Genomic DNA, 27,453 nt, shown 5'->3' with positions numbered 1-27,453 from the left:
TTAGCAGCATCCAAGGAAGTTAGCTGGATGAGCGCCAGAGGACTGCTGACTTACTTTAGAACTTTCCCTGTTAGAAGCAATAGAAACTGCCAGTAAGCTTTGGGAACTGCATTATTTGTCTTCCTGCCAGAGGCTCTTACAAGCGCTAATTTTCCACTAAAGAGGAAGTGATAGGAAACATCCAAGGGGTCAGCTGGAACTTGGTTGGTTATTAGTAGAGCAGAACTAAAATCTTTCTGAAGAAATTAAAGAAAAGGGGATTTCAGTTCACTGTGAAGACTTTATAGTAGTCAAGGCTAGCAAAAAGGGAAGGCTATTTTGTGAGGCAGAGGGTTTTCTCCTTATAGATATTAGAGAGATTAGAATAGCCTTTTTGGGTAGAGATCAATAAACATTTTCTGTTAAGGGTCAGATAGTAAATGTTTTAGGCTTTTTGGGCCATGTGGCCTTTATTGTAACTATTGAGCTCAGCCATTGTAGCACAGAGGCAACCAAAGACAGCGTGTCCTCAAATGAGCATGGTTGTTGTAGCCTGACTTAGCAAAATACCACAGGCTGGGTGGCTCCAACAATAGGTACTGATTTATTTTATTTTTTTTCAAAGATTTTATTTATTTGACAGAGAGAAGGACAGTGAGGGAGTGGAAGAGGGAGAAGCAGGCTTCCCACTGAGCAGGGAGCCCGATGTGGGGCTTGATCCCAGGACCCTGATCATGAGCTGAGCCGAAGGCAGACGCTTAACTGACTGAGCCACCCAGATGCCCCCAGACATTGATTTCTTACAGTTCTGGAAACTGGGAAGGCTCAGATCAAGGTGCTCACTGATGAGTTTGTAGTGAGGACTCTCTTCCTGGCTTGCAGATAGCTGCGTTTCTTGCTGTGTCCTCACATGATTGGGGTGGTGGGGAGAAAGAAAGAAAAACAGACAGAGAGGCAGACAGAAAGAAAGAGATAAAGGGAGGGAGGGAAAGAAGGAGGTAGATCTCTTCCTCTGATAAGACCACAGACCTATCAGATTAGGGCCTCACCCTTATGACCTCACTTAACTTAATTACCTCCTAAAGATTTACCTCCAGATACAATCATACTGGGGAGTTAGGGCTTCCACGTAAGAATTTCGGAGAGGTGGGGGGACACAATTCAGTCCATAGCAGCTGTGTTCCAATAAAGTTTTATTTATAAAAAGAGGAGGTAGGTCAGATTTGGCCCAAAGACCAGTTGTTTGTCAGCCATGGTCTAGAGGGAATTAAACACTTACCAGAAAGTACACTGGGGGATCTGTCAACATCTAGTTCAAAAGTTTTATGACTCTGTGCTGTTGTGGCTAAAGACTCAGCCAAAAGATATATTTGATGTCTGTCATCGCTTGATATCATTAAAATAAATGATCCCCTATATAATTAAATCCCTCCCTGCTATAAAAATTCTGAGCACCAGTAAGACATGGTTTTGGGGGAAATTATTTGGTTACAATTGGCATAACTTAGAGGTTAAGTGTACAGTCTCTAGTTTCAGACTGTCTTGGTTCATGTCCAAGTTCTGCAACTTACTAGCTGTGTGCCCTTGGGCAATTTACGTAACTCCTCTGTATTTCAGTTTTCTTATCTAAACGGTGATGATAATAAAATTTACCTTATAGAAATGTTGTGATGCTTAAATAAGTTAATACATGTTGAGAGCATAAAACAGTACCTAGCTCACAGGAAGTTCTTGGTAAATGTTATCTATTTTTATTTCTTGAAATAAGAGATAGTAAGGGAAGCCAGAGGGAATATGTGATAGGGAGCTAAATGTCATGTAGCTGTCAAAGATTTGGGGATATTTTAGAAAATAAATACCTTTGGATCAGATTGTAGTGTGTGCTTCTGTTTAAAAACAATAAAAACGCTGTAAAGGGAAAATTGAGAGACTTAGTATATACTTGGTAGGAAGAAAGTATCTTTAACAAACAAGTGTGGTTGTCTTGATATACTTTACTATATCTTAGAAAAACTTGGAGGCTATGGGCGGGTAAACTCCAGAATTGGCTGGATCAGAGCAAATTAATTCAAGGCTCATTGACTAGTGTTCCTAAGAATGGATCATTTAAGGGGCACCTGGGTGGCTCAGTCAGTTAAGCGTCTGCCTTTGGCTCAGGTCATGATCTCAGGGTCTGGGATTGAGCTCCGCGTCCAGCTCCCTGCTTAGCAGGGCATCCGCTTCTCCCTTTGCCCCCCCCCCCCCCCAGCTTGTGCACTTTCTCTCAAATAAATAAATAAAATCTTTAAGAAAAGAATGGATCATTTAAAAAATAAAATAGTTCTTAAGTTCAGGATTAGTTTTACTTCTGTGTGCATCCAGTCCATCTCTACTTTTGGTTGATGTGGGATACAGATGATGAGACGTGCTATGATCATCTTTACAGTAAGCCTGATTGTGGCTCTACATTTGTAAGGAATGCCAGTTATAAAGTCTTTGCTCATTGATCAGCATACATACTTTTCCTTCATTTGCAGCAGAGCCATGGTTATTAGTCCCCTCCTTATTTGTAGGAAAAGGGTCTCTAAGATATTTGTCATCTGATAACCTTCTCTCATCTCTTTTTCACAGAGAAGAATAGAAGCCATTCAGCAGGAAATTCCTGTTTCTTGCCATAGAGCATACAAACTAAGTGTATCTGCACTAGTCACTGTCCTTTCTGTGGCAGTCAGGAATGAGAACTTTTGTTAGTGGCTCTCACATCCTGCCTATGCAACCTTTTTCGGTACTCCATCCCTGGTTTCTCCTGGGTAACTTAAAAAATATGAGTCAGCTTTTCCACTCTGCTCTTGCCCAAAGCCTCCTTTGGCATACTGTCTTATTTTAAAACCAAAACCAAACACAGATTCTATTCTGGAGACTAAATGATGTAAGTTTAGTGGATGATGGAGGAAGGGGTTATGTTGCACATAATATAAAACACTACTTCAGAACCCTCTTGAAACATTCTACCCCATTCACAAACTCCACTCCCGAAGTGTTATTCCTTAGGCAGCTGTCTCATCTTTCTTTTCTCCTTGTGGCCTCCCTCTTCAGTCTTGCTCCCTTTTCTTTTTCTTTTCTTCCTCTCCATTCCTAGATGTTCCAAGTGGCACCTTCTGTCCCTTTTGCACAGATAGAAATTTCATGTCTCTCTGCTTCTTCTGTTTTTATCCTGCTATGTCATTGTGAGGGAGCCCTTTGTAATTTTTTTAAAACGCAGATCTGATCGTGTTTTCCTTTTTTTTTTTTTTTTTTTAAGATTATTTGAAAAAGAGAGATAGTGAGAGCACGAGAAGGGGGAGGGTCAGAGGGAGAAGAAGACTCCCTGCTAAGTGGGGAGCCCGATATGGGGCTGGATCCTGGGACTCTGGGATTATGATCGGAGCCAAAGGTAGAGGCTTAACTGACTGAGCCACCCAGGTGCCCCATGTTTTCCTTTTTGAGGAAGAATCTCCAGCGGCTCCTCATTGATCTAGGGTAAAGTTGCCAAACTCCTCACACGAGTCAGGATGAGCTGGACCCTGCTTACTTCCTCTGTCGCTCTGATGTCCCTTACCAGTTTCATTATTGCTCAAGTTTTTGTTAAAAGCATTGCTCTCCTCACTCATGGCTCTTCACCCTTGGTTTTCATTGTGCCTAGAAAACTTCTCATCTGCCTCTGAACTTAGCTAAAGCATCCTTCTGGGCTCAGCTAGATACTGTTTATTCTTAAGGGCCTTCCCTCACCCCTGTAAATTAAGTGACCTTCCTTCCTATGAATGTTTTCTCAGAACAACCTCATATTTCTCCCATCCTCGTATTATGTCACTTTTGTATTTGGCTATATCCCATTAGACTCTTAACTCATGCGGTTAGGGGCCATGTTTATCCTGGTCACCATGTAATTCCCATCACTTAGCAAAGTACATGGCACATAGAATGTTTTCAGTAAATATTTCTTGGTTAAATAATCTACATTTAAAATAACAGTTGATCATTGAACAGCATGAGGATTAGGGGCACTAACTCCCTGTGCAATTGAAAATTCACATATAACTTTTTTTTGAAGTTATCTCTACACCCACATGGGGTGTGAACTTAAACCCCAAGATCAAGAGTTGCAAGCTCTACCAACTGAGCCAGCCAGGCACTCCACTGACTCCCCCAAAACTTCACTACTAATAGCCTGCTGTTGACCAGGAGCCTTACAAATAACACATAGAGTCGACTAACACATATTTTGTATATGTATTATATACTGTACCCTTACAATAATTTTTTGGTATTTCTAAGCTATGTAGTTCAACTGTGAGTTTTTTCAAATTGTCACAAATCTCCAAAAAAATTTCCAATGTATTTTTTGAAAAAAATCATGTAAGTGGACCCATGCAGTTCAAACCCACATTGTTCAAGGGTCAACTGTATATCTCTGTTTTTTCACATTTGATTAATTCTACTACATCTAAGTTATATCTTATTACATGGCTTCAAACTGTGTATTTTTACTTTGCTTTATAAAAAGGAACGAGCATGTATCAATCTTAGTTATATTTTCATTTGTGATATTCTATTCATGCCCTATATATAAAGTTTTATGACTTATGATTGTAACATTTTTAGAGTAGAAGTATATATAAAATATATGCTTTTGGTTTTTCTTCTTCAGAATGAATGATTTAAAAAAACACAAGAAAACAAAATGAATGATTAAACTCTAAAGATTAAATGAGAATTTCCACTGGACTTTTTCTCATGACAGGATCAGTGGAGTGCTTATTAGTTTAGAAGCTGCTTCAGTGTTTTCTTCAATGAATCCTAAAGAGTGCAGCAATAATGCTTAGCATATTTCATATATATTACATATATATATATATATACACATATATATATATGTTTCTTTTCTTTTTTTTTTTTCTCTATGCCTTAGATAACCATACCCAGGGGTGGAATCTTGAAATAGAGTCTTCTTTTGATGTTGTCAGCTCAAAGCCAATTTCTGGTCAAGTGATCGTAGCCATCCCTAAACTGCAGACACAGCAGACATACAGCATTGAACTTCAACCTGGGGAAAGGATTGTTGAGCTATTTGTGAAAATTAATAAGGTGAATGATGGTACTTCCTCAGAACCACTAGATGAAAAGCAATACTATTCAAAAGAAATGGCTAGAAAAAAGGGGCTGAGAATGAAAGAGAAATGTACTTTTCCATTTTCTCCTTCACTTTTAACCTCTCATATATTTTGTGTGTGTTACGAACTGAGGAACGATATTTCCAAATTTTAAGATTAAGAAAATGGAGAACGTATGATTTGGCATCCTTTTCTCTCAAGAAGTCAGGTGTGTTGTATCTTAATTTTTCTGCACTCTTTGCAGTATCCGAAATCCAAAATACATTCTAAGCATTACATTTAAATACAGTGATTATTTCTGTATAATTCTGTATAATTTCTGATTATTTCTGATTTCAGTGATTATTAAATACAGTAAATTATTTTGAATATTGGTGCTTATTTTACATGCAGAATTCTAATTCCAAACTCCTGATCTTTCATGGGTAGAAGTGGGCTGGATTTTCCTTTTTCTCTTTCCTTTTTTTATTCCTCTAATTGATCATTGTGAACTGAACAGGTTGGAGTAAAGCAACGTTGTGACTATTCGGATAAAGTGAGAATTTTAGATTAAAAGTGAGAAACAATTTCTAGTTCTGGGCTTGGAAAAAGAGTCAACCTCAAAGTCCAATTCTAACTGTTAAGAATACAGAATGAATGTAAGCTTCAGTGTTAGAAATGGAAATAATTGTTTTTCTGAAAACCCATGTTATTCTGTTCTTTCCTTCCCCTTTTGGTATATTAATCCATGCTAAAACACCTAGCATGTTGATTTTTAAGTATTATGTATGGATTGGTATAATTTGGCCTAATATAGAACCTAGAATTTCTGTGATTGACTCTATGAGACATTGATATAATGCTCTTAATCACTATAATATTTTGCTGAAAATATGCCACAAATTACATAGAATGACTTACATTGTTTCTTCAAAGAATGTTACCGTAGAAACTTGGTGGCCTCATGGACATGGAAACCAGACTGGATACAACATGACAATTCTTTTTAAACTGGATGGAGGCTTAAGTATTGAAAAATCAGCTAAGGTAAGCAAATACTTTAAAATATTTTGTGAAGAAAAAGTACGTTTCTTGTTAAAATAGCAAAACAGATCTTTGTAGGAAAAGAAGAAACCAGCAAAACTCCTGTAATCTCATCACATAGAGACAGTCATTAGTAACAGTTACATGCATTCCAAAGCTTCTGTGTGTGTGTATGTGTGTGTATTTATGTTTACAAATGGATCAGGCTTTACATATTATTTTATTTATAAATATTCTCCTACTGTGTTTTTACATTTTACGTTATATCAAAGTAGTACATATGTATAATTTTAAAGCTCAGATATTACCAGAAGGTAATAGGGTACCTTGCCCAATGCTTCCTATTCCTATTTTCTATTCCTTAGAATCAATCATTTTTAACTTTTACTTATTTCTTCTGTTTATCTTCACTTTCCCAAATAACCTGCTTCTACTGGCGTTTTCTAATTTTTCAGTATGATGTATTATCTATTGACTTCAAACCTAGAGGATGAGGATATAGCTGTCTTACATGATTTTCTCTGTTGACCCCTGCTTGGCCCCCAATGTACACATTACCTCCCTCTGCCCTTCCAGTGTTGTCCTGTGGCCATTTTTGTTAACTTAGTATTCAGTGTTTACATTATTATATTATGAATATACTGTTCAAAGCTGAATTGCATGGTGTCCTAAAATCATATTTCCAAGATCACCCATGGGAGTGGCTGTGCGGTAGTCAAGGTGGTGCACACTAGAATGGGCCACTGAGGAACATCTCAGCATGTGTTTGCAGTGGGAACTTTGAAGAGTATTTATGTCCATTTGTCCATTAGACTGGGATGGTAGAGATTGGATCAGAGGATCTCTTGTGCCTCCCCACGATTCTGATTGCCCAAAAGAGGAAACCAGAATGAAATAAAATTTGAGCTCTCTGCAAGTTTCAGGAATCAGTGTTTGCCTTTGAAATTTAGATTAAAGTATAGATTAATTTCACGTTTTGTAAGTGAGAAATAATACCTAATTGACCTGTGTTTCCAGGGTGGTTCTTACAGGGAATTCAATACTTGTCAGCCCTAAATTTCTTCATGTTTTCAATGGTTTCAGACTTGCCAGTGTTTCAGCAAGCAAGGAATTTGACTGCTACTTGCCATCCTTATCTGTCTTGGCAGGGGTCTCTTAGTCTTATCTCTTTAGTGGGAAAGTGTCAGATTGGGATTTCTTTTCTTCTTTTTTTAAACTGAAGTATCGTTGACACACAATGTTACATTAGTTTCAGGTGTGCAGTATAGTATTCGGATAACTCTGTATAATACGCTATGCTCACAAGTGGAGTTACTGTCTGTCACCATGTGACACCATTACAATACCATTGACTATATTCCCTGTGCTGTGCTTTTATGTCGGTGACTTATTCATTCCGTAACCGGAAGCCTGTACCTCCCCCTCCCCTTCACCCATTTTACACATCCTCGTACCCCCTCCCATCTGGCAACCATCAATTTGTTGAAATAGAAATTGGATCTGTTTCTGCTCTTGTTTGTTTTGGTTTTTAGATTCCACATGTCAGTGAAATCATATGGTATTGGTCGTTCTCTGTCTGACTTATTTCACTTAATGTAATACCCTCTAGGTCCATCCATGTTGTCAGATTAGAATTTCTTTTTATTTTCTGTTTATTGTGAAGTATACAGAAAAATACACAGAACATATGTGAAATGCTTAGTGAATGATTAGAAAAAGAACGTTTATGTAACAGTTATCCTGATCAAGAAATAGAGCATTGCTGGCCCCTCCGAAACTCCCCTTGCCTTTTGTGAGCCTCCCCAATCACTGCGCCTTCCTCCTTCCCAAAGATCCACTATCCTGCCTTGTAACACTATAGTGTAGTTTGCCTGTCTTTAACCTTTATGTACGGGGAACCACGTGGTATGTATTCTTTTGTGTCTGGTTAACTTGGCTCAACATTATATTTGTGACATTTAGATCTGTGGTCACATATAGCTGTAGTTTGTTTATTTATATTACTGTGTGATATTTCAATGTATGATACATTCTGCTGTTGAAATTTAGGTAGTTTTCAGTTTTGGCCATTCTGACTAACACTACTATGAACATTATTGATGATCAGTCAGAGCACAGCATTTCTGCTGGGACTGGAATCACTGGATCACAGGGCACGTGTAGGTCAGCTTTGAGAGAGCGTACTAAACTGCCTTCCAGAGTGCTTATATTTCACTTCTACTCCACGTTCTCACATGCCCCCCAGTACTAGCTGTTGTGTCAGGACTTTTGTTCTCGTCACAGGCACCTCCTTGTCTCACCTCAATTGCTCTCGTATCCTGATGGTTCTGTTGTTATCCTGGGCTTGCTCTATGTATAACTGTTCCTATTTTTAAACTATCTTATTGAAATCCATCTTGCTTCAGTTTTATATCTTTCATGCCTCTCTTCCATTGAGATTAGACATATACTTTTTTTTAAAAGATTTTATTTATTAGAGAGAGAGAGAGCATACACAAGTGGGGGGGGTGGGTGGGGTGGGGTGCGGCAGCAGGTAGAGGGAGAAGCAAGGACTCGATCCCAGGACCCTGGGATCATGACCTGAGCCGAAGGCAGACGCTTAACCGACTGAGCCACCCAGGCGTCCTAGACATCTGCATTTTTATTTTTTGTTTTACTGAGTATGTCTCATGACAGCAGCAGAGTTAGCTCAGACAAAAGGCCTTGGGGAAGTCACAAATTTTGGATACAGCCCATGCAGCAGAGATGTACTGGGTCTAGTAGGAGGGGAAAGGGCTGACTACATTTCCTTGTGAACAGGGAAGAATATCTTGATGACTGAAAATTTTTTTTATTGTTGAAAGAAATAACTTTGAGGCATATACTGTAAGTTGAAGGGAGGTCATATGAAGAAAATATAGGAAATTTTTAAAATAAATTAAAAAACCAAAAGATAGGCATTGGGATATTATAAATTCTGTCCAAAAAGTCATTTCACGGGGACCCTAGAATGCAAGTCTGGTAGATTCAGCTTTCTTTTAACAAAGGAAGTTTTGTGTATAAGTGTAGTGGGAGAGGCTACTCTGGGTAAATGGGATACAAAAATCTTCCTAATCACTGTTTTGCCATCTTATGCCCAGGTTTATTGAATATTTCTATCCTACTAATTGATTATACTGAATTCCTACCTAATATGTGTCAAAGACATAATAAGTATGTTTGAAGGACTATTATAGTTTACCTTTCTAGAAAAATAGGAAATCAATTAGTTGATATTTCTCTTTAGCACCACTTATTTTGTAAGACTCTCCCATGTATTCCCTATGTAAGATAAATCTTGCTAAAAGCAACAGAAGGTAGTTGTTTGTATTTGACTTAGCATCAAGGTTCTCCAATTAAATTATTGTAGGGAAATAGACAAAATAATGTAATAGTATGTAATCCACGATTAGAAATTATATTGCACAGTTCCTAAGCCAGAAGAGGTAAAAAATTGCCCCTAGCTGTTATAATTAGAACAGTAATGGAGATTTATTCCTCTTTTTTTCTTTTTTCAAATTTTGCTTTGTTCTTTGTTTCTTTTAAGTTCCCAGTTTCATCTTTGCAGTATCTACAGAGCAGAAAGAGAGCACAATGCCAGTGAAATTTTTTTCTTTTTCTTTCTAAGTGCTGCTCTTTAAAGACCTTAAAAGTACATAGCCAAAAAATACGGAATTCAGAATAATCGGTGTATTTCTGACCACTCTGTACTTCTGATCAATACTGAGAGTTCACAGAGATTGTGAAGTATGTCTCCCTCTCTGTGTCCCAGGTTTCCTAGGGCAAAAACATTTGAGTTTCTGAGTGACATGAATTTTGAGGGACACTGTGCATCTTAGTAAATTTCCCTTTTGTCTTTTTTTTTTAAAGATTTAATTTATTTATTTGAGAGAAAGAAAGAGAGCGTGCACAAACAGGGGGAGGGGTAGAGGGAGAGGGAGAAGCAGACTCACCGCTGAACAGGGAGCCCAACTCAGGGCTTGATCCCAGGACCCTGAGACCATGACCTGAGCTGAAGGCAGCCGCTTAATGGACTGAGCCACCCAGGTGCCCCACCCCCTTTTGTCTTTCTGTCAGATTTTAATTAAACATTTCCAAAATGGCTATGGGTAGTGGCTTACCCAGGCTGGGCCATGGGAGCAGTTAGCCCTGGGTACAGGCAGTAAGTGGGTGCATTATGTGTAGGTTACAGGTTGGTCTGCATATTATTAGTAGTATGTCTGGCAATTCTCTACAATGTCAGTGATTAAATACTCCTCCTTGCAAAATCTTTTGTTGGTCTAAGTTTTATCCATCTGTGAGATTATTCTTGAGTTTTAGTAACATACGTAGGCTTCAATTTAGCACATTTTAATTATTAACTCTTTAATAAATGTTATATTCTACCTAGAAGTAAATTTGGAGAACTCTTAGTTATATAGTTAGTTGTCCCCAGGATCATGGAGACTCAGCTGCATATAGTCATTTTGAAAGCAAGTTTATAATAGTTTAAAATAGTTTAAACTTGTTTTGGAATAGTTTATGTCCCCAGTCTCTGTCTTATTACATATTCTTGTATTTAAAAGTAGATTAGAAACAACAATAGCAGAGTGATTATAAAAAAGCAAAAACTTAACATGAGCTACTTCAGTGTGACCTCTTGGAATTTTTATTTTTATGCTTAAAATTTTAAATAGAAATAATTGATAAGCTAAACCTCATTAAAATAAAAAACATCCATAAAAACTTCATTAAAATTAAAAACACCCAGGTTGGGGGCAGCCGGGTGACTCAGTTGGTTCGGCATCCAACTCTTGATTTTGGCTTCGGCCATGATTTCAGGGTCGTGATACTGAGCCCCGTGTCAGTCTTCACACTCCGAGGAAGTCTGCTTGGGGTTCTCTCTCTACCTCTCCTTAAACCCCTCCCCCTACTTGCACTTGTGCTCTCTCTCTTTCTCAAATAGATAAATCAATCTTTAAAAAAAATTGAAAACTTCTGCGCTGCCAAAGACAATGTCAAGAGAATGAGGAAACAAGTCACAGATGGGAGAAATGTTTGCAAAAGACATCTTGTTAAACAAAATACATGAAGAACTATTAAAACTCAGCGATAGGAAAATAACCCAATTAAAAAATGGGCCAAAAACTGTAACAGAAACTTGAAGAGATACAGATGGCAAATAAGCATATGAAAAGATATTCCACATCACATGTCATTAGGAAAATGCAAATTAGAACAAGATGGCACTACACACCTATTAGAATGGCCAAAAGATGGGGCACGTGGGTGGCTCAGGTCATGATCCTGGGGTTCTGGGATGGAGACCTGAGTTGGGCACCCTTCTCTGTGGGGGGTCTCCTTCTCCCTCTCCCTCTGACCCTTCCCCCTGCTCATGATCTCGCTCGCTCGCTCTCTCTGTCAAATGAATAGATAAAAAACAAACAACAACAAAAAAGAGTGGCCAAAAAGGACAATTGCAAATACTGGTGAGGATATGAAGCAGCAGGAACTCTTCCTTCATTGCTGGTGGGAATGCAGAATGGTACAGTCAGTCACTTTGGAAGACAGTCTGGTGTTTCTTACAAAACTAAACATACTCTTACCATATGATCCAGCAATCGATCTGCTCACTATTTATCCAAAGGACTGAAAATTTATGTCCACACAAAATCTGTACATTGCTGTTTACAGCAGCTTTATTCCTAATTGCCAAAACTTGGAAGCAACCAAGATGTCCTTCAGTAAGTGAAGTGCTAAGTAAACCTGGTGGATCCAGACAATGGAATTTTATTCAGTGCTGAAAAGAAATGAGCTATTAAGCCCTGAAAAGACTTGGAGGAAGCTTAAATGATGATTACTAAGTGAAAGAAGCCAATCTAAAAGGGCTCCATACGGTATGACACCATGTATATGACATTCTGGGAAAGATGAAACTATGGAAGCAGTAAAAGATCAGTGGTTGCTAGGGGCTGTGGGGAGGAGGGAGGGGTGAATAGGTGAAGCATACTGGATTTTGAGGTCAGTGAAACTGCTCTGTATGACACCATAATGATAACATGTTGTTATACGTTTGTCCAAACCTGTAGAATGTAACACACCATGAGTGAAGTATAATGTAAACTAGGTTTTTGGGTGATAATGATGTGTCAATATAGGCTTATCAGTTGTAACTAATGTACCACCATAGTGGAGGATGCTGGTAATGAGGAAGGCCATGCACTATGGGGGCAGAGGGTATATGGGAAGTTTCTGTACTTTCCCCTCAATTTTCCTGTGAATCTTAACTGCTCTAAAAAAAGTCTGTTAAAAAAAACTTACATAGAGAAAAGTGTGAACTGTGATGTGTAATACATAATATTTTGTTTGGTAAGTGCATATTTGAATTCATATATGAAATATTTTACTAATTTTAATATCTTTAGAGTTGAAATTCCTTATTTGTTACTTTTTTTCTTCCAAATTTTATTTAAATTCTAGTTAGTTCACATATAGTGTAATATAGGTTTCAAGAGTAGAATTTAGTGATTCATCACTTACATATAACACCCAGTGTTCATCATAACAAGTGCCCTCCTTAATACCCATCACCCATTTAGCCCATCCCCCACCCACCTCCCTCCATAAACCCTCAGTTTTTTCTCTATCATTAAGAGTCTCTTGTGGTTTGCTTCCCTCTCTCTCTCTTTTTCTCTTCCTATATGTTCATCTGTTTTGTTTCCTAAATTCCACATATGAGTGAAATCATATGGTATTTGTCTTTCTCTGACTTATTTCACTTAGCATAATACACTCTAGTTCCATCCACGTCAATGCAAATGGCAAGATTTCATTCTTTTTTTTTTTTTAAGATTTATTTATTTATTTTAGAGAAAGAGAGAGCATGCAAGCAGGGGGAGGGGCAGAGGGAGAGGAAGTGAAGCAGACTGCCCTCTCAGCACGGAGCCCAACATGGGGCTCGATCCCACAATCCTGAGATCATGACCTGAGCTGAAGTTAAGAGTTGGATGCTCAACTGACTGAGCCACCTAGGTGCCCCAAGATTTCATTCTTTTTGATGGCTGAGTAGTATTCCATTGTATATATACCACATCTTCTTTATTCATCAGTCAATGAATATTTGGGCTCTTTCCATAATTTGGCTATTGTTTATAGTGCTGCTATAAACATTGGGGTGCATGTGCCCCTTCGAATCTATATTTTTGTATCCTTTGGGTAAATACCTAGTAGTGCAATTGTGGGATTGTAGGGTAGTTCTATTTTTAACTTTTTGAGGAACCTCCATTCTGTTTTCCAGAGTGGCTGCACCAGTTTGCATTCCCACCAATAGTGTAATAGGGTTCCCTTTCTCTACATCCTCGCCAACACCTGTTGGTTCCTGTGTTGCTAATTTTAGCCATTCTCACAGGTGTGAGGTGGTATCTCATTGTGGTTTTGATTTGTATTTCCCTGATGATGCGTGATAGTGAGCATCTTCTCATGTGTCTGTTTTGGCCATCTGAATGTCTTCTTTGGAAAAATCTGTATTCATGTCTTCTGTCTATTTCTTAACTGGATTATTTGTCTTTTTGGTGTTGAGTTTGATACGTTCTTTATAGATTTTGGATACTAATCCTTTATCAGATGTGTCATTTGCAGATACCTTCTCCCATTCCATCAGTTGCTTTTTAGTTTTGTTGATTGTTTCCTTTCCTGTGCAGAACCTTTTTATCTTGATGAAGTCCCACTAGTTCACTTTTGCTTTTGTTTCCCTTGCCCCCAGAAACATGTCTAATAAGAAGTTGCTATGGCTGAGGTCGAAGAGATTGCTGCCTATGTTCTCCTCTAGGATTTTGATGGATTCCTGTCTCACATTTAGGTCTTTCATTCATTTTGAATTTATTTTTTTTGTATGGTGTATGGAAATGGTCCAGTTTCATTCTTTTGCATGTGGCTGTCCAATTTTTTCCCAACATCATTTGTTGAAGAGACTGTCTTTTTTCCATTGGATATTCTTTCCTGCTTTGTTGAAGATTAGTTGACCATATAGTTGTGGGAATTGTTAATTGTTCTAAAACTAAAACTAAAGAAAGAATGAAAGTGAAACATGACATCAGTGTATGCTTTAGTAGTGGCAGATATTAAAAAACACCAAAATACCTTGGAATTCTTTTTGGTAGCACTTCAGATGCTTCATAGAGATCAAATGTGCAAGTTAGATTTGTCTGTATGAAAGGTGTTAAGAGTTGATATAAAGAAGTCATTCTTATGTTTCTGGAAAGACTGCAGCTGAACTCACAGAGGATATCTTGAAACAACTGGATGCTTGTTTCATAAACCTCTGTTGTCGTCAGTGACAGGAGCCTGCTGCATATGTGCCCAGTGTTCACAGCAGAGTTCATACAGAAATCAAAGAGATTAATCTCAAATTTTATTTCTGTCTTCTGGAAATCATTCTTTGAACCTTGTGGAATTTTCTTTTGGGGAAACATTTCTTCATGTGTGATGTTTTCTGGAACTTGGGAAAAATTCTGTTCATTCTTTTAAATCTCACCTCATTGTTGGAAAAAGCTACAGAAAGTCTTTCCTAGATAATATGGAGTGCTCATTATGAGGTAAGGACACAGTAAATTCCGAAAAGTTAATCTCCACTTCGAAGTACTCCGTGATCCAAAGGAATGTGGATGTGTGAGAATCAGCTCAGATTTTTCCTCTGCTACTGCAGTTTTTCTCTTTTGAATTATCTTTTTTTTTTTTTTTTCCTGGTGTAGAATTTTAGATGAGGTTAATCAGATACAAACATATTTGCAAATAGCCAGAATCTGCCTTGAACGATGTACAGTGAAATACCAAGCTTTCAAACTTTTCTTTGAAGATAAGCGCACAGAAATTTTGGTGAAGGCTCTTCACTGTGCAACAACAAACTGTAAGGACGTTTACATAGAAAAAAGGAATCCAATTCTGAAGAAGAGTGTCAGGGGAACAACAAGATGCTGATCTTACATTGCCAAGAGAAATCAAAACAGCAGTGTTGAATACCCCAGTCATTTTCACCAAGAACTGGATGCTTGTTCTAAAGCAATGGATCAAATAATGTCTGTGTTCACTAGCATTTGGCCATTTTCTTTTTCTCTGATTTTGCTGTGTTCAGAAGACGTACTTGAGAAGTGGAAATTTTTCAGCCCAGAGGCATTTGTAAACACTTTGAGTGTTTCTCAAAGAAACAAAGGCATGGATACTACTGCATTTTTTGGAATTTAATGAGAAGTGGGATTTTTATGAATCTCTGTCAGACTTACCTTTATGTCTAATACTCTCCCAAAATATTTGTATATTTTGGGCTTCTTTTGAAAAAACATTTCTAAATTAAAATTAATAAGAGGTGTTCCTCTATCAACTATGCAAGGATAGATTGGCAAATCTGCCTATATTCTTTATAAATCATATACATACAAAGAAGATCAATTTTGACAAAGTTCTTGACATTGTTAGAAGTTAAGGCTCAAAATAATATTATTCATTTCCATAATGAACCAATATATGGAAATATTATTTACTTTTTTCAAAAACATTAATATAATCAAATACACGAGTCCATTACTTTTCCTTTTTTCTTTTCTAAGATTTTGTGTATTTGACAGAGAGAGAGAGAGAGCAAGCACAAGAAATGGGAGTGGCAGGCAGAAGGTGAGGGAGAAGCAGGCTCCCTGCTGAGCAAGGAGCCCGATGCGGGGCTCGATTCCAGGACCCCGGGATCATGACCTGAGCCGAAGGCAGGTGCTTAACTGACTGAGCCACCCAGGCGCCCACTTTTCCTTTTTTCTACTCTAATATTTATTTTACTTAAAAATAGTATGATTGTTCATATAAAGTTAAATAAAGGAAAGTGTCTGCGTTTCTTTTCTGGATATTATCACTATTCATTTCATTTCATTATTATTACTGAAAATAATTTTGTCATGGAGAAGAGGGGGCTTGTTAGAAAGTGATTCTGTCTATTCTGTCCGATACAAAGAATACACTTCTGGCTACAACTATGCTGGTGTAAACTTGAAGCCGTTAACTTCTGGTTGTGCTCTCTGTACGTTTCTAGGGCTCCACAAAGCGAGGCTCTCCTTTGTCCTCCTGCTCAGGCCTGTGTGAGGACAGCTCTTTGTGGAAACCCAGCACGTGTTTTCTCAGTGCTTCTGCATGTTAAAGCACTTTCAGAACAGACAGAAATACGTTTGCTTGTCTCTAAAAATACATAATGTAGGAGAAATGATTTTAGGTGTATTTTGAAAATCATGAAAATTATTTGAAAAATATTTCAGGTAACATTTGTCAATATTTGGAAATAAGGTTTTTTATTAAGAAGAAAATCAGTAGTATCTAGTGATTCTATGACAGCTTTTTTTTTTTTAAGATTTATTTATTTGAGAGAGAGAAAGCATGAGCAGGGCAAAGGGAGAGGGGGAGAAGCAGACTCCCCACTGAGCACAAAGCCCAACTGACTGACTGACTTGGGGCTCGATCTCACCACCCTGAGATCATAACCTGAGCCGAAACCAAGAGTCAGACACTCAACCCACTGAGCCACCCAAGCGCCCCAACTATGACAGCCTTTTTAGGATTTGATTACAAACAGCTGAGAAGTGATGTGCAGTTTATGAATCTATGATTCATTACATCATCATCTGGTCTGCCAGAGAAAGAAATTTGAGAAGTACAGTATTATCAGTCACACACCTCTTAAGCCCTTTAGTTAAGATATTCCTAACTCTTGTCAAAGTGTACTTTGAAAGTTAATCCTTCTAGTTCAGAAATGTAATCATAAAGCTAATTTAAAAACTTACCTAGTGAGTTGCTAATAGAATCATCAACAATAGACAAATTTGGAAATTTTTTTTTTAAAGATTTTATTTATTTATTTGACAGAGAGAGACGCAGCAAGAGAGGGAACACAAGCAGGGGGAGTGGGAGAGGGAGAAGCAGGCTTCCCGCCGAGCAGGGAGTCCGACACGGGGGCTCGATCCCAGGATCCCGGGATCATGACCTGAGCCGAAGGCAGATGCTTAACGACTGAGCCACCCAGACTCCCCGACAAATTTGGAAATTTAAAAAAATTTAAATTCAAACTGCTTGGCTTACACATTTAGGTTCTTAGGTATTTTTTTCTACTTTTAGACAATAATTTATTTTGTTGGGCTGTTTAAAATAGTTTTGATCTTGTAATTCACTCTGGATGTAAATATGTGTTACTGAGGGGTCTTTTCAAAAAACCTCTTTCAGAGCCTATTATTTCCTCTGAAGTAAAATACCTGTTGTAGAAGAAGGCTTTTATGTTACCTATCAGGACTCCCAGAGGACACGGAGAATGACTGACACTAATCATAGACCCAACAGCGTTTAACCTGTCAAAGAATGTCCAGAGGGAAAGGTGGCTGGTAATTCCTGCTTCACCTCTGACAACTGTCAGGGGCTTTAGGGTTTACTTTGACCTGGGCCATAAAATTGTTATTGCCAGAGCGGAAGATGGGGATAGCTGTCTTTTCACGAGAAAAGTTGAACAGAAAAGAAAAAATTGGGGAAGATGAGTTTTATCATTAATAATATTTGTAGCATTAATCGGTCTAAAGAAATAAATGAGTTCTATTTTCTAGGTTAGTGATTCTCAAATTTTTTTGGACTCACAATGACTTTACATTCATAAAAATTATTGAGAATCCCAACGTACCTTTGTTTATGTGGGTAGATTTTAAAACTGAGGTTTAAATATTTACTCATTTCAAATCACAGTACCAAATCCATGACATGTTAATATATGAGTTATTTTATGAAGAATAGGTATATTTACAAAACAGAAAACGTAGAGAGAATGACATTGTTTTACATGTTTGCAAATCTCTTTAATGTGTTGCTTAATGGAAGACAGCTGGATTCTCATCTGCCTCTGCATTCAATTTGCAACATGTTGTTTTCATTGAAACATATGAAGAAGAAAGGATCTTACATAGATACCTGGTTGGAAAAGAGAGGAGTACTTTAATAGCCTTTTCAAATAATCGAGGCTATTCTTTGGTACTACAGAACTTAAGTAGTGGTTGTTTCTTAAAGGTTAGTTGCAATGTGGAATCTGAAGCCATTTTAATGAACTGTTTGTACTCTGTTACATTAAAATCTGTTGGTTTTATATCTTGCACCTTTAAGGGATCTTTTAAATTATTATTATTTTTTACCGAGACATAGTTGACAATGTTACATTAGTTTCAGGTGTACAGCATAGTGATTTGACAACTCTGTACCTTATGCTATGCTCACCACAAGTGCAGCTCCCACCTGTCGCCATACAATGTTATTACAACACCACTATGTTCTCTATGCTGTACCTTTTATTAACATGACTTACTCATTCTTGGGGCGCCTGGGTGGCTCAGTCGTTAGGCGTCTGCCTTCGGCTCAGGTCATGATCCCGGGGTCCTGGGATCGAGCCCCGCGTCGGGCTCCCTGCTCAGCGGGAAGCCTGCTTCTCCCTCTCCCACTCACCCTGCTTGTGTTCCCTCTCTCGCTGTGTCTCTCTCTGTCAAATAAATAAATAAAATCTTTAAAAAAAAAAAAAAAACATGACTTACTCATTCTTAATGGATCTTTTATTTGTATGTGATATCATAATATAGTGCGTTGGTTATTTGAAAAATATTAGTGTCTTGAGATTTCCAAGTGTTTCCAAACATTGAAACATTCCATTATATAATATCACATTCACATTTGTTAATACCACACTGATGTTATCTGAAAAGTCTTTTAAGTATTAGGAAGCGCTCGAGCTCATGGTAGTGGATACAAGTTTTCCTAAATCCTAATTTTTACTTGTAAGTTTGAGTTTTATCCTTGTCCACAATACTTTTACTTATTTTCCTTGAAGTGACAAGGCTCACTTCATTCATTTTCAAGAAAATGTCTGACAAATAACCAAGTCTGAATAACCATAGTTTGTCTGGCAGTTCTTTCTAGTTAAAATGAAGTTTCATGGACCAGGTGACTAATTCAGTTTACAACTCACGCAATGGCCCAGATGCTTTTCCTCAAGAAATCCATTGTGTGGGACTTTATCCGTGTTTCCCATTCTATCATTTCATCACACAGACTATTATAACGATGTCTACTCAAGGTTAGGATAGAATTAGTAATTTTTACTGCTTTATCAAGGACATTCTTAAGTGAAACTGACTTTTTTTTTTTTTCCTGCTGATGCCTGAAGGTGAAAGATACAGTGACAGCACAGTTCAGATCTACTGCCTTGATTTTTGCTGAGGCACCGGGAGTGTTACCCACCACTGCTTTTGTAACATCAGGGCAAATGTTAACACAGTTGTTGCTAACCTTGAGATTCAAAGAAACTATTCAATACCTCGAATATTTCAGCATCTTCTGTATTTTGTTGCCAAAGATTCACATAAAAGAGATCTTTGATGATTCATTGTGCTGATTAACAGATAAATATAAGCAAACAGTAAGCCCATCATTCTGGAGATTCATCCATTTCTCAGGCAAACTGTGATACTTCAGATGAGAGATCAGTTCAGTATCCTGTTGCAGCTTAATCTTTAATTGGATGACTTAACTGTATCATTGCAATGTGACAATGTGGTGATCTCATTTTCTGACTTTTTATCCAGTAGGCATTCAGCAATGTCAACTGTAAAACTCTCTCAGCTAATACATGTGCTTGTCATAATGAATCATTGAACACTACATCAAATACTAATGATATATTGGGTGTCTAGGTGCCTCAGCCGGTTAAGCATTTGCCTTCAGCTTGGGTCATGATCCCAGGGTCCTGGGATCAAGTCCCACATCAGACTCCCTGCTCTGCGGGGAGCCTGCTTCTCCCTCTCCCTCTGCCTGCTGCTCGCCCTGCTTGTGCTCTCTCTCTCTGTCTGTGTCAAATAAATAAATAAAATCCTAAAAAATAAATAAATAAATATTTGGTATAATTTGAAAATTGATATAAATATGCATGTATTACTTTATTTTTTTAAAAGATTTTTTAGTTATTTATTTGACAGAGAGAGAAACAGCGAGAGAGGGAACACAGGCAAGGGGAGTGAGAGAGGGAGAAGCAGGCGTCCCCCTGAGCGGGGAGCCCGATGCAGGGCTGGGTCCCAGGACCCCGGGATCATGACCTGAGCCGAAGGCAGATGCGTAACGACTGAGCCACCCAGGCGCCCTTTCTCTTGTGTTTCTGTGTAGGTTGCAAGGGAAACTTTGAGATTCAAAAGGAGAGTTTATTGAACGACAGTGAGGTTACAGACATTATAGCAGGAATAACCAGACACCACTACTAAGAACACAGTAGAAGCTGAGAGCAAACTGAGTTAATTTCTGAAAACACACCTCTTTAAACACTAAACCTCTACCGTAGAAGTAGAACACAGCAGAATATGCAAGCATGCATTCCATTAGCCAACAAAGTGATGATGTCATCACATATCATGTAGCTTCTGGAAAATTCCACTGTACATTCAAGAGTGTGAGAGTGAAAAAGGCAAATGATGTTTTAGCTTTACTATGGAAATAGTTTTTTTTTTTTTTTTAACACAAGGACCTCCTGCAGGATTCCAAGGGGTCCCTTGTAGTCCCCGGCCATACTTGAAGAACTGCTGTTCTAGATATTTGAATCTACCCATCAAGGTGTTTTAAAAGTTATCTGTGAAAATCACTTTACATTTTTTACATTTTGCAATCCTAAAGCAGCTATGGTAATTCCATGTCAAGATCCCCCTCAACCAAGCCTTATTCTATGTCTTCTCATAAAGTTAATTCGTATCTTTTTGTCTGTCAGAATCATAAGGGCAAGGGTAAGGAAGTAGAAGAATGGTGGGCACTTTTATTTCATGAAATAAATTGATTAATTCATTCATTTATTTTATTTTATTTTTTAAAGATTTAATTTATTTATTTGACAGAGAGAGACACAGCGAGAGAGGGAACACAAGCAGGGGGAGTGGGAGAGGGAGAAGCAGGCTTCCCGCGGAGCCGGGAGCCCGATGTGGGGCTCGATCCCAGGACCCTGGCATCATGACCTGAGCCGAAGGCAGATGCTTAACGACTGAGTCACCCAGGCGCCCCTCATTTATTTATTTTAATTAGAGAAGAAAAGTTTAATCTTGGTTCAAGGCTAGGCCTTGTTGGCGTAGAACCATGTTCCTCATTCCTTGATCCAGTTCATGGCTGGAAGGAATGAAGATTTGGATAGGAACATCAGTCTTCTTTATCAAGAGTCTTGCTGCTCCTGCTTAACCGTGGGAAAACCTGGCTAGAGTGTGACAGAGACAAAGGTCTCAGCTTCTTGCATACCAGTTATAACTTTGGAGTATGCACTCCTATTCCATCTTCCAGTTGAAACACCACTTACATCTCTAGAGCTCCAGCATCAAGTTTAATGTGATGATTAGTTGGGATTAAATTGCTTGTGCTATATGTCTTTGATTCTAAGATGCACATTTTGGCACATGTTAACAACACTGAAGTGAGAGTGTGTTTATATATGCAGGATACATCAGTTTAACTGGTGGGATTTCTCCCCTGTTTTTGTGAAATAGTATAAGTTTTTGTTCTAATTTTGAAATGTTATCTTCAAATAGATTTCTTTTTAAAAAAAAAGATTTATTTATTTATTTGAGTGGGCGGGGGGAGGGGCAGAGGGAGAGGTAAAGAATCCCAAGCGGACTCCATGCTGAGCCTGACATGGGGCTTGACCTCACAACCCTGAGATCATGACCTGAACTGAAACCAAGAGTCGGATGCTTAACCAACTGAGTCACCCAGGCGCCCTTCAAATATATTTCTTTTGATGGAATTACAAATGCCTGTTTCATGAGGAAGACTAGAATATATTTCTTCTTCTTTTTTTTTTTTTTTTTTTTTTTTAAAGATTTTATTTATTTATTTGAGAGAGAGAGAATGAGAGACAGAGAGCATGAGAGGGAGGAGGGTCAGAGGGAGAAGCAGACTCCCTGCCGAGCAGGGAGCCCGATGCGGGACTCGATCCAGGGACTCCAGGATCATGACCTGAGCCGAAGGCAGTTGCTTAACCAACTGAGCCACCCAGGCGCCCTCTTCTTCTTTTTTTTTAAAGATTCTATTTATTTATTTGAGAGAGAGAATGTGAGAGAGAGAGAGAGAGCACAAGAGGGGGGAGCGGGAGAGGGAGAAGCAGACTCCCCGCTAAGCAGGGAGCCCCATGCGGGACTCGATCCCGGGACTCCAGGATCATGACCTGAGCTGAAGGCAGTCACTCAACCAACTGAGCCACCCAGGCGCCCTAGAATATATTTCTTCTTTAATAGTTTCTATATTTTATATCTATTAAAAGATAGAATCTGGCAATAATTTATTATATATATATTTTTCTGAAGTGTGTACTTCCACATTAAATGCCTCATAGCAAATAGGAAATTAACATTAAATTATGTTCGTGTCAATTGTTTAAAAGTTTGCTTTCCTTTTTAAAAAAATCTCTTTTGCTTATGTTTTAAATTTGATATTCAGTATTTAATTTTGTTCATAATAGGTTTATTTTAGGACAGTGGAACTTATAGAAGAGCCCATTGAAGGATCTCGAGGTCTGAGTTTCTACTTCAAAATTAATGGATTGCCCATATTTCTGAAAGGCTCGAACTGGATCCCAGCAGATTCATTCCAGGATCGAGTAACCTCTGACTTGTAAGTTATCATTTTTTGTTTCTTGTTTTTCTTTTTATTAACAGTCCCACAAAGCTAAAGAATTACTCATTTTTATTTTCTTTGGTTCCAGTGGAAGGAACTGAGAGGTAAGACAGAATTCTAGGATGATGGAAACTTTAGAATGGAAAGGATTTTTAAATCATATATTCCATTTTCATGAGCTATAGATAGTCTTAACAGCTAAATGACTTGAGACTGCTGAAACCATCCAATTTCTAGAAAACTATTATATATTTCCTCTGGAGGAACAAGAAAATGACTAATGCACATTTTGGATAATCCCTGAAAAAAATGGTTAAATTTGTTTTTTTTAAATTTTTCAAAGAATACCTTAAATATTTTTGTACATTCTTTTTAAAAAATGGAAACCCATATTTCCTTCTTCATTCTAAGCTATTTGTATATTCTTTTACTTTTACGTTAGTAAAAGGAACTAAAAAAGCTTTACAATTTTAAATCTAGAAGAAAATTTAAAGTGCTTATCTGAAGCTTTGAGAATAGCACTTCATAAGAAAATAATATTTCCTGATTGCAATTGTAAACTGTCTTTGTGATAGTAAAAATAAACTTTGTGAAGAGAAAATAAACACATTTAACTTATTTACATATGTATAAATATGCATTGTAGTATATTATTTGGTGTTTAGAATTTGCCGAAAATTGTAGTAATTTGCTTTTACTTTAAACTGTATATATATGGTCTTGAATTTCATATGAAAATGAAGTTATTCTCCAGACATAGACACAGATAATTTGCTGCCTCTTTTCCTTTTCATGTTCCGGCTCCTCTCATCTGGCTGGTTTGGGCAGTGACTTTTCCGTACAGCTGGGCCAATTAGTATATCCGCTGAGGCACAATGCTCTGGGTCCTTGGCCAGCCAGTTATTGGGGGCTTCTTGGTTCCTCTCTGAACTCTGTGCTGGAAATGCAGGGTAGATGTTCTCAGAGTGGCTGGACATCATCCTGTGGGTGATGTGAATAGGAATTGGAAAAATCAGAAAGGAAATTTAATTTACTAGAGAAAGAAACATAGCCGGTACCCTACTTATGATGGTTTGATGTGATTTTTTGACTTTACCATGGTGTAAAAAAGATACACATTCAGTAGAAGTTTTGCTTTGAATTTTGACTTTTGATCTTTTCCTGGGCTAGCGCTGTGTGGTACAGTAACCTCTTGTGATGTTGGGCAGTAGCAGAAGCCGAGGCCTCCCAGTCAGCCATGCCATACTGAGGGTCAACAGCCAATACATTCACAACCATTCTGTGCCCGTATACCCATTCTGTTTTTCACTTTCAGTACAGTATTCAGTTACATGAGATATCAATACTTTATTATAAACTAGACTGTGTGTTACGGTTTTGCTTAACCGTAGGCTACTGTAAGTGTTCTGAGCACATCTAAGGCAGGTGAGGCTAAGCTAGGATGTTTGGTAGGTTAGGTGTATTAAATGCATTTTCGACTTACAATACTTTCAACTTACAATGATGGGCTAATTGAGATATAATCCCATTGTAAATTGAGGAAAATCTGTACTGGACTGGAGGAATTGAAAAAAGGAGATAAGAGTAAGCCAGGTACTAATATGCAAACTTTGATTTTTGTCTTATAATTTGAAATGGTTGTATAAAATTAGCTCATACTTTCTGAGGTTTACAAATGTTTTCTTTTTCTATAAGAATAACTAAGAAAAAATTTAGTTTCAAAAACAGTATAATAACAGTGTGAATTTAGAAGGCAGAGAAAAGATATATAACCCACAATTTTCCAGTTTTGTTTATGTGGTTACAGTTATTGTGTATATAATTTTGTCTCACTTTCTTCACCTAGCATTATATCCAAACCATCATAATTTTAGAACGTGTTTTTCTAAGAGATTTGAAATGTATTTATCAACCACCATGTGTTTTTTTTTTTTTTTTAAGATTTTATTTATTTATGTGACACAGAGAGAGAGAGAACACAAGCAGGGGGAGCAGCAGGCAGAGGGAGAGGGAGAAGCAGACCCCCCACTGAGCAGGGAGCCCGATGTGGGGCTCGACGCAGGGCTCGATCCCAGGACCCTGGGATCATGACCTGAGCTGAAGGCAGATGCTTAACCAACTGCGCTACCCAGGCGCCTCCATCATGTGTTTTTTTAAATTTTTCTTAAACAGCCCCAGATTTTCAAATTAACATTTGTTTTTAAATTTTCTTCTATAGGTTACGGCTCCTTTTGCAGTCTGCTGTGGATGCTAACATGAATACTCTCCGGGTTTGGGGAGGAGGAATTTATGAGCAGGATGAATTCTATAGACTCTGTGATGAACTAGGAATAATGGTGGGTAGTCGACAGCATTTTATTGATTGATATGTTACTATATCCTCACTTTGAGCTCCTGTGTTCTGAGTGGGTGCTATGGCTCATTCCTTCTTTTCTCAGAGCCAGGACTGATATTCCATTTTTTGCAGAGGAATAAATGACATCTTGCAAACCCAGAACCATAGCTGATGGTGAATATCATAATTATTTAATTATTTTTAAGTGGTTAACATTCTATATTTGTAATTTTCTTTTTGATATGAGGGTATGCATAAACATATTTAAAAATTTTAACTTTAAGGAGATCTAACAAGACCTAGAGAGAAGAAAAATCATAAAATTCAATGAAGAAAAGCTATGCTTAATATTGTTACTAAGTACTCCAAACATGTTTTGCATTGGTGAGGGTTAAGCGCAGGAAATATAATCTTTTAGTTCTGGCATTACAGTTCTAAAATACAAAGCATTCCATAGAAGAATAGTAATTATAATATTGATAATGCTGATGGTCATGATAATGTGACAATATTCTATAATATTTATTGAGGACCAGGCATTGTTCTCAGTGCTCTGCATCTGTTATTTTATTTCATTTTCATGCCCATCCTATGAAATAGTTACTGCTGTTCTCCATCCCCATTTTACCAGTAAGGAAACTGACACATGGAGGAGAGGTGAAATAACCTGCCCAAAACCACGCAGTGGGTATGTGGTGGAACCAAGTTTCTGACTCAGGTCGGCTGATTTGGGGCCTGTGCTCTTAACTACTGCATCAGAACAGCCTCTCTAGAAATGGACTTTTGTGGGACGCCTGGGTGGCTCAGTCAGTTAAGCGTCTGACTCTTGATTTTGGCTCAGGTCATGATCTCAGGGTCGTGAGATTGAGCCCTGCATCGTGCAGAGCCTGCTTGGGATTCTCTTTCTCTTCCTCTGAACCCCAGCTCACACACACACTCTCTCTGTCTCCTTCAAGAAAGGAAGGATGGAAAGAAGGAAGGAAGGAAGGAAGGAAGGAAGGAAGGAAGGAAGGAAGGAAGGAAGGAAGGAAGGAAGAGAAAGATCAACTTATGTGGTTTCATTATGAAAATGTCCATGTAGTAATCCTTTTGGCCATGAAAAGTTAATTCTTTTATAAATAATCTGGTCCATCTCTCAATATCAAATTCCCAGTGAATATTAAAGTATTGCAAGTGAGGAGGGGCTGGGGTAAGGTTCTTTTCGAATTTCACATTCCCCTCAACACACTCACTGTTTCCTTATTTGAATTCCCTTTCCTTCTCTTTCTTTTCTCCCTACTTAACATTTTCTCCTCTCGGGTCTCCCCCACAGTTTTGTGCAGTTCTGGAAAGTCGTGTGGTCCGTATGAGAGCCTCTCCCACTGCCTCAATCATAGTAGTGCTCAAATGGTCACACTCATCAGGCTAACTTGTTTTTTCATTTGCCTGAAAGATAATTCCCAAAGTTCAGAATGAAGAATTTCTTTCTGTGTAATAAAGTCTATGGAAGTACTTTATTGCTTTTTACTGGTTTGACAGGTATGGCAGGATTTTATGTTTGCCTGTGCCCTTTATCCAACCGATCGGGACTTCATGAATTCAGTGAGAGCAGAAGTTGCTCACCAGGTATGTCATTACCATTCCAAGAAGAGGGAAAATGCTAATGTTTCATTTGCCTTTTGTTAAACCTCTCCTCATTTTGTTTTGTTTTTTGTTGTTGTTCTCTTTACTAAATCCCATGAAAATCACGGTTGGATAATTGACTTCCTAGGTGATTCCACCCAGTCTCATGGCTTTAACACCACCTCTGTGCTGATGACTTTCACATTTATCCCCAGTTCTGACATCTCTGCTGAATTCCTGGTTCTTGTATCCAGCTGCCTACTTGGCCCCTCTGCTTGGAGGTTTCATAGTCATCCCAAATGTAACATGTCTGAACCAAACTTGCATTACCTTCTCCCAACCTGCTTTTCCTGTAGTTTCCCCCACCTCAACAAATGGCAAAGTCAGTCTTTGCATTTCTAAGGTCAGAAATTTAAAGTGATTCTTGACTCCTTGATTTCTTTTGCATTCCATATGTACACACTTATATTTATAGATCTATAAGTGCAAGGAAGTGATTATAACCTAGCTCTGTCCACCGAAAAGGACTAGAACAACCTAATAATATTGTGTATCCTTCTATTGAAATAATTTTTCCCACTAACAGATGGGCTTCTTAGAGAAATGGCTGATTCCAGGTCTGGGACAGGAAGTTTAATAGATGACCCTGGAATATTTTGACATACATATGACAAGAAAACTATCAAAGATATGTTAAAA

At 38.0% G+C, this 27,453-nt stretch overlaps 1 protein-coding gene across 4 annotated transcripts in view; it reads left to right on the top strand.

Moving 5' to 3' along the window:
• MANBA (mannosidase beta) overlaps positions 1 to 27,453 on the top strand; it is a 116,530-nt gene that overhangs the window by 35,953 nt on the left and 53,124 nt on the right. For all 4 annotated transcript variants that reach the window (XM_078069014.1, XM_078069015.1, XM_036095814.2 and 1 more), the window contains 5 exons: positions 4,907 to 5,082; positions 6,024 to 6,134; positions 22,663 to 22,814; positions 25,036 to 25,153; positions 26,671 to 26,757. In XM_078069014.1, the coding sequence (XP_077925140.1) occupies positions 4,907 to 5,082; positions 6,024 to 6,134; positions 22,663 to 22,814; positions 25,036 to 25,153; positions 26,671 to 26,757 (644 nt within the window). The remainder of the gene's footprint in view (positions 1 to 4,906; positions 5,083 to 6,023; positions 6,135 to 22,662; positions 22,815 to 25,035; positions 25,154 to 26,670; positions 26,758 to 27,453) is intronic.

Source organism: Halichoerus grypus, chromosome 3, assembly GCF_964656455.1.
Source record: "Halichoerus grypus chromosome 3, mHalGry1.hap1.1, whole genome shotgun sequence".
NCBI lineage: Eukaryota > Metazoa > Chordata > Mammalia > Carnivora > Phocidae > Halichoerus > Halichoerus grypus.
The sequence above is the reverse complement of the archived record's forward strand: the minus strand, read 5'-3'. Positions and strand labels throughout refer to the sequence as shown.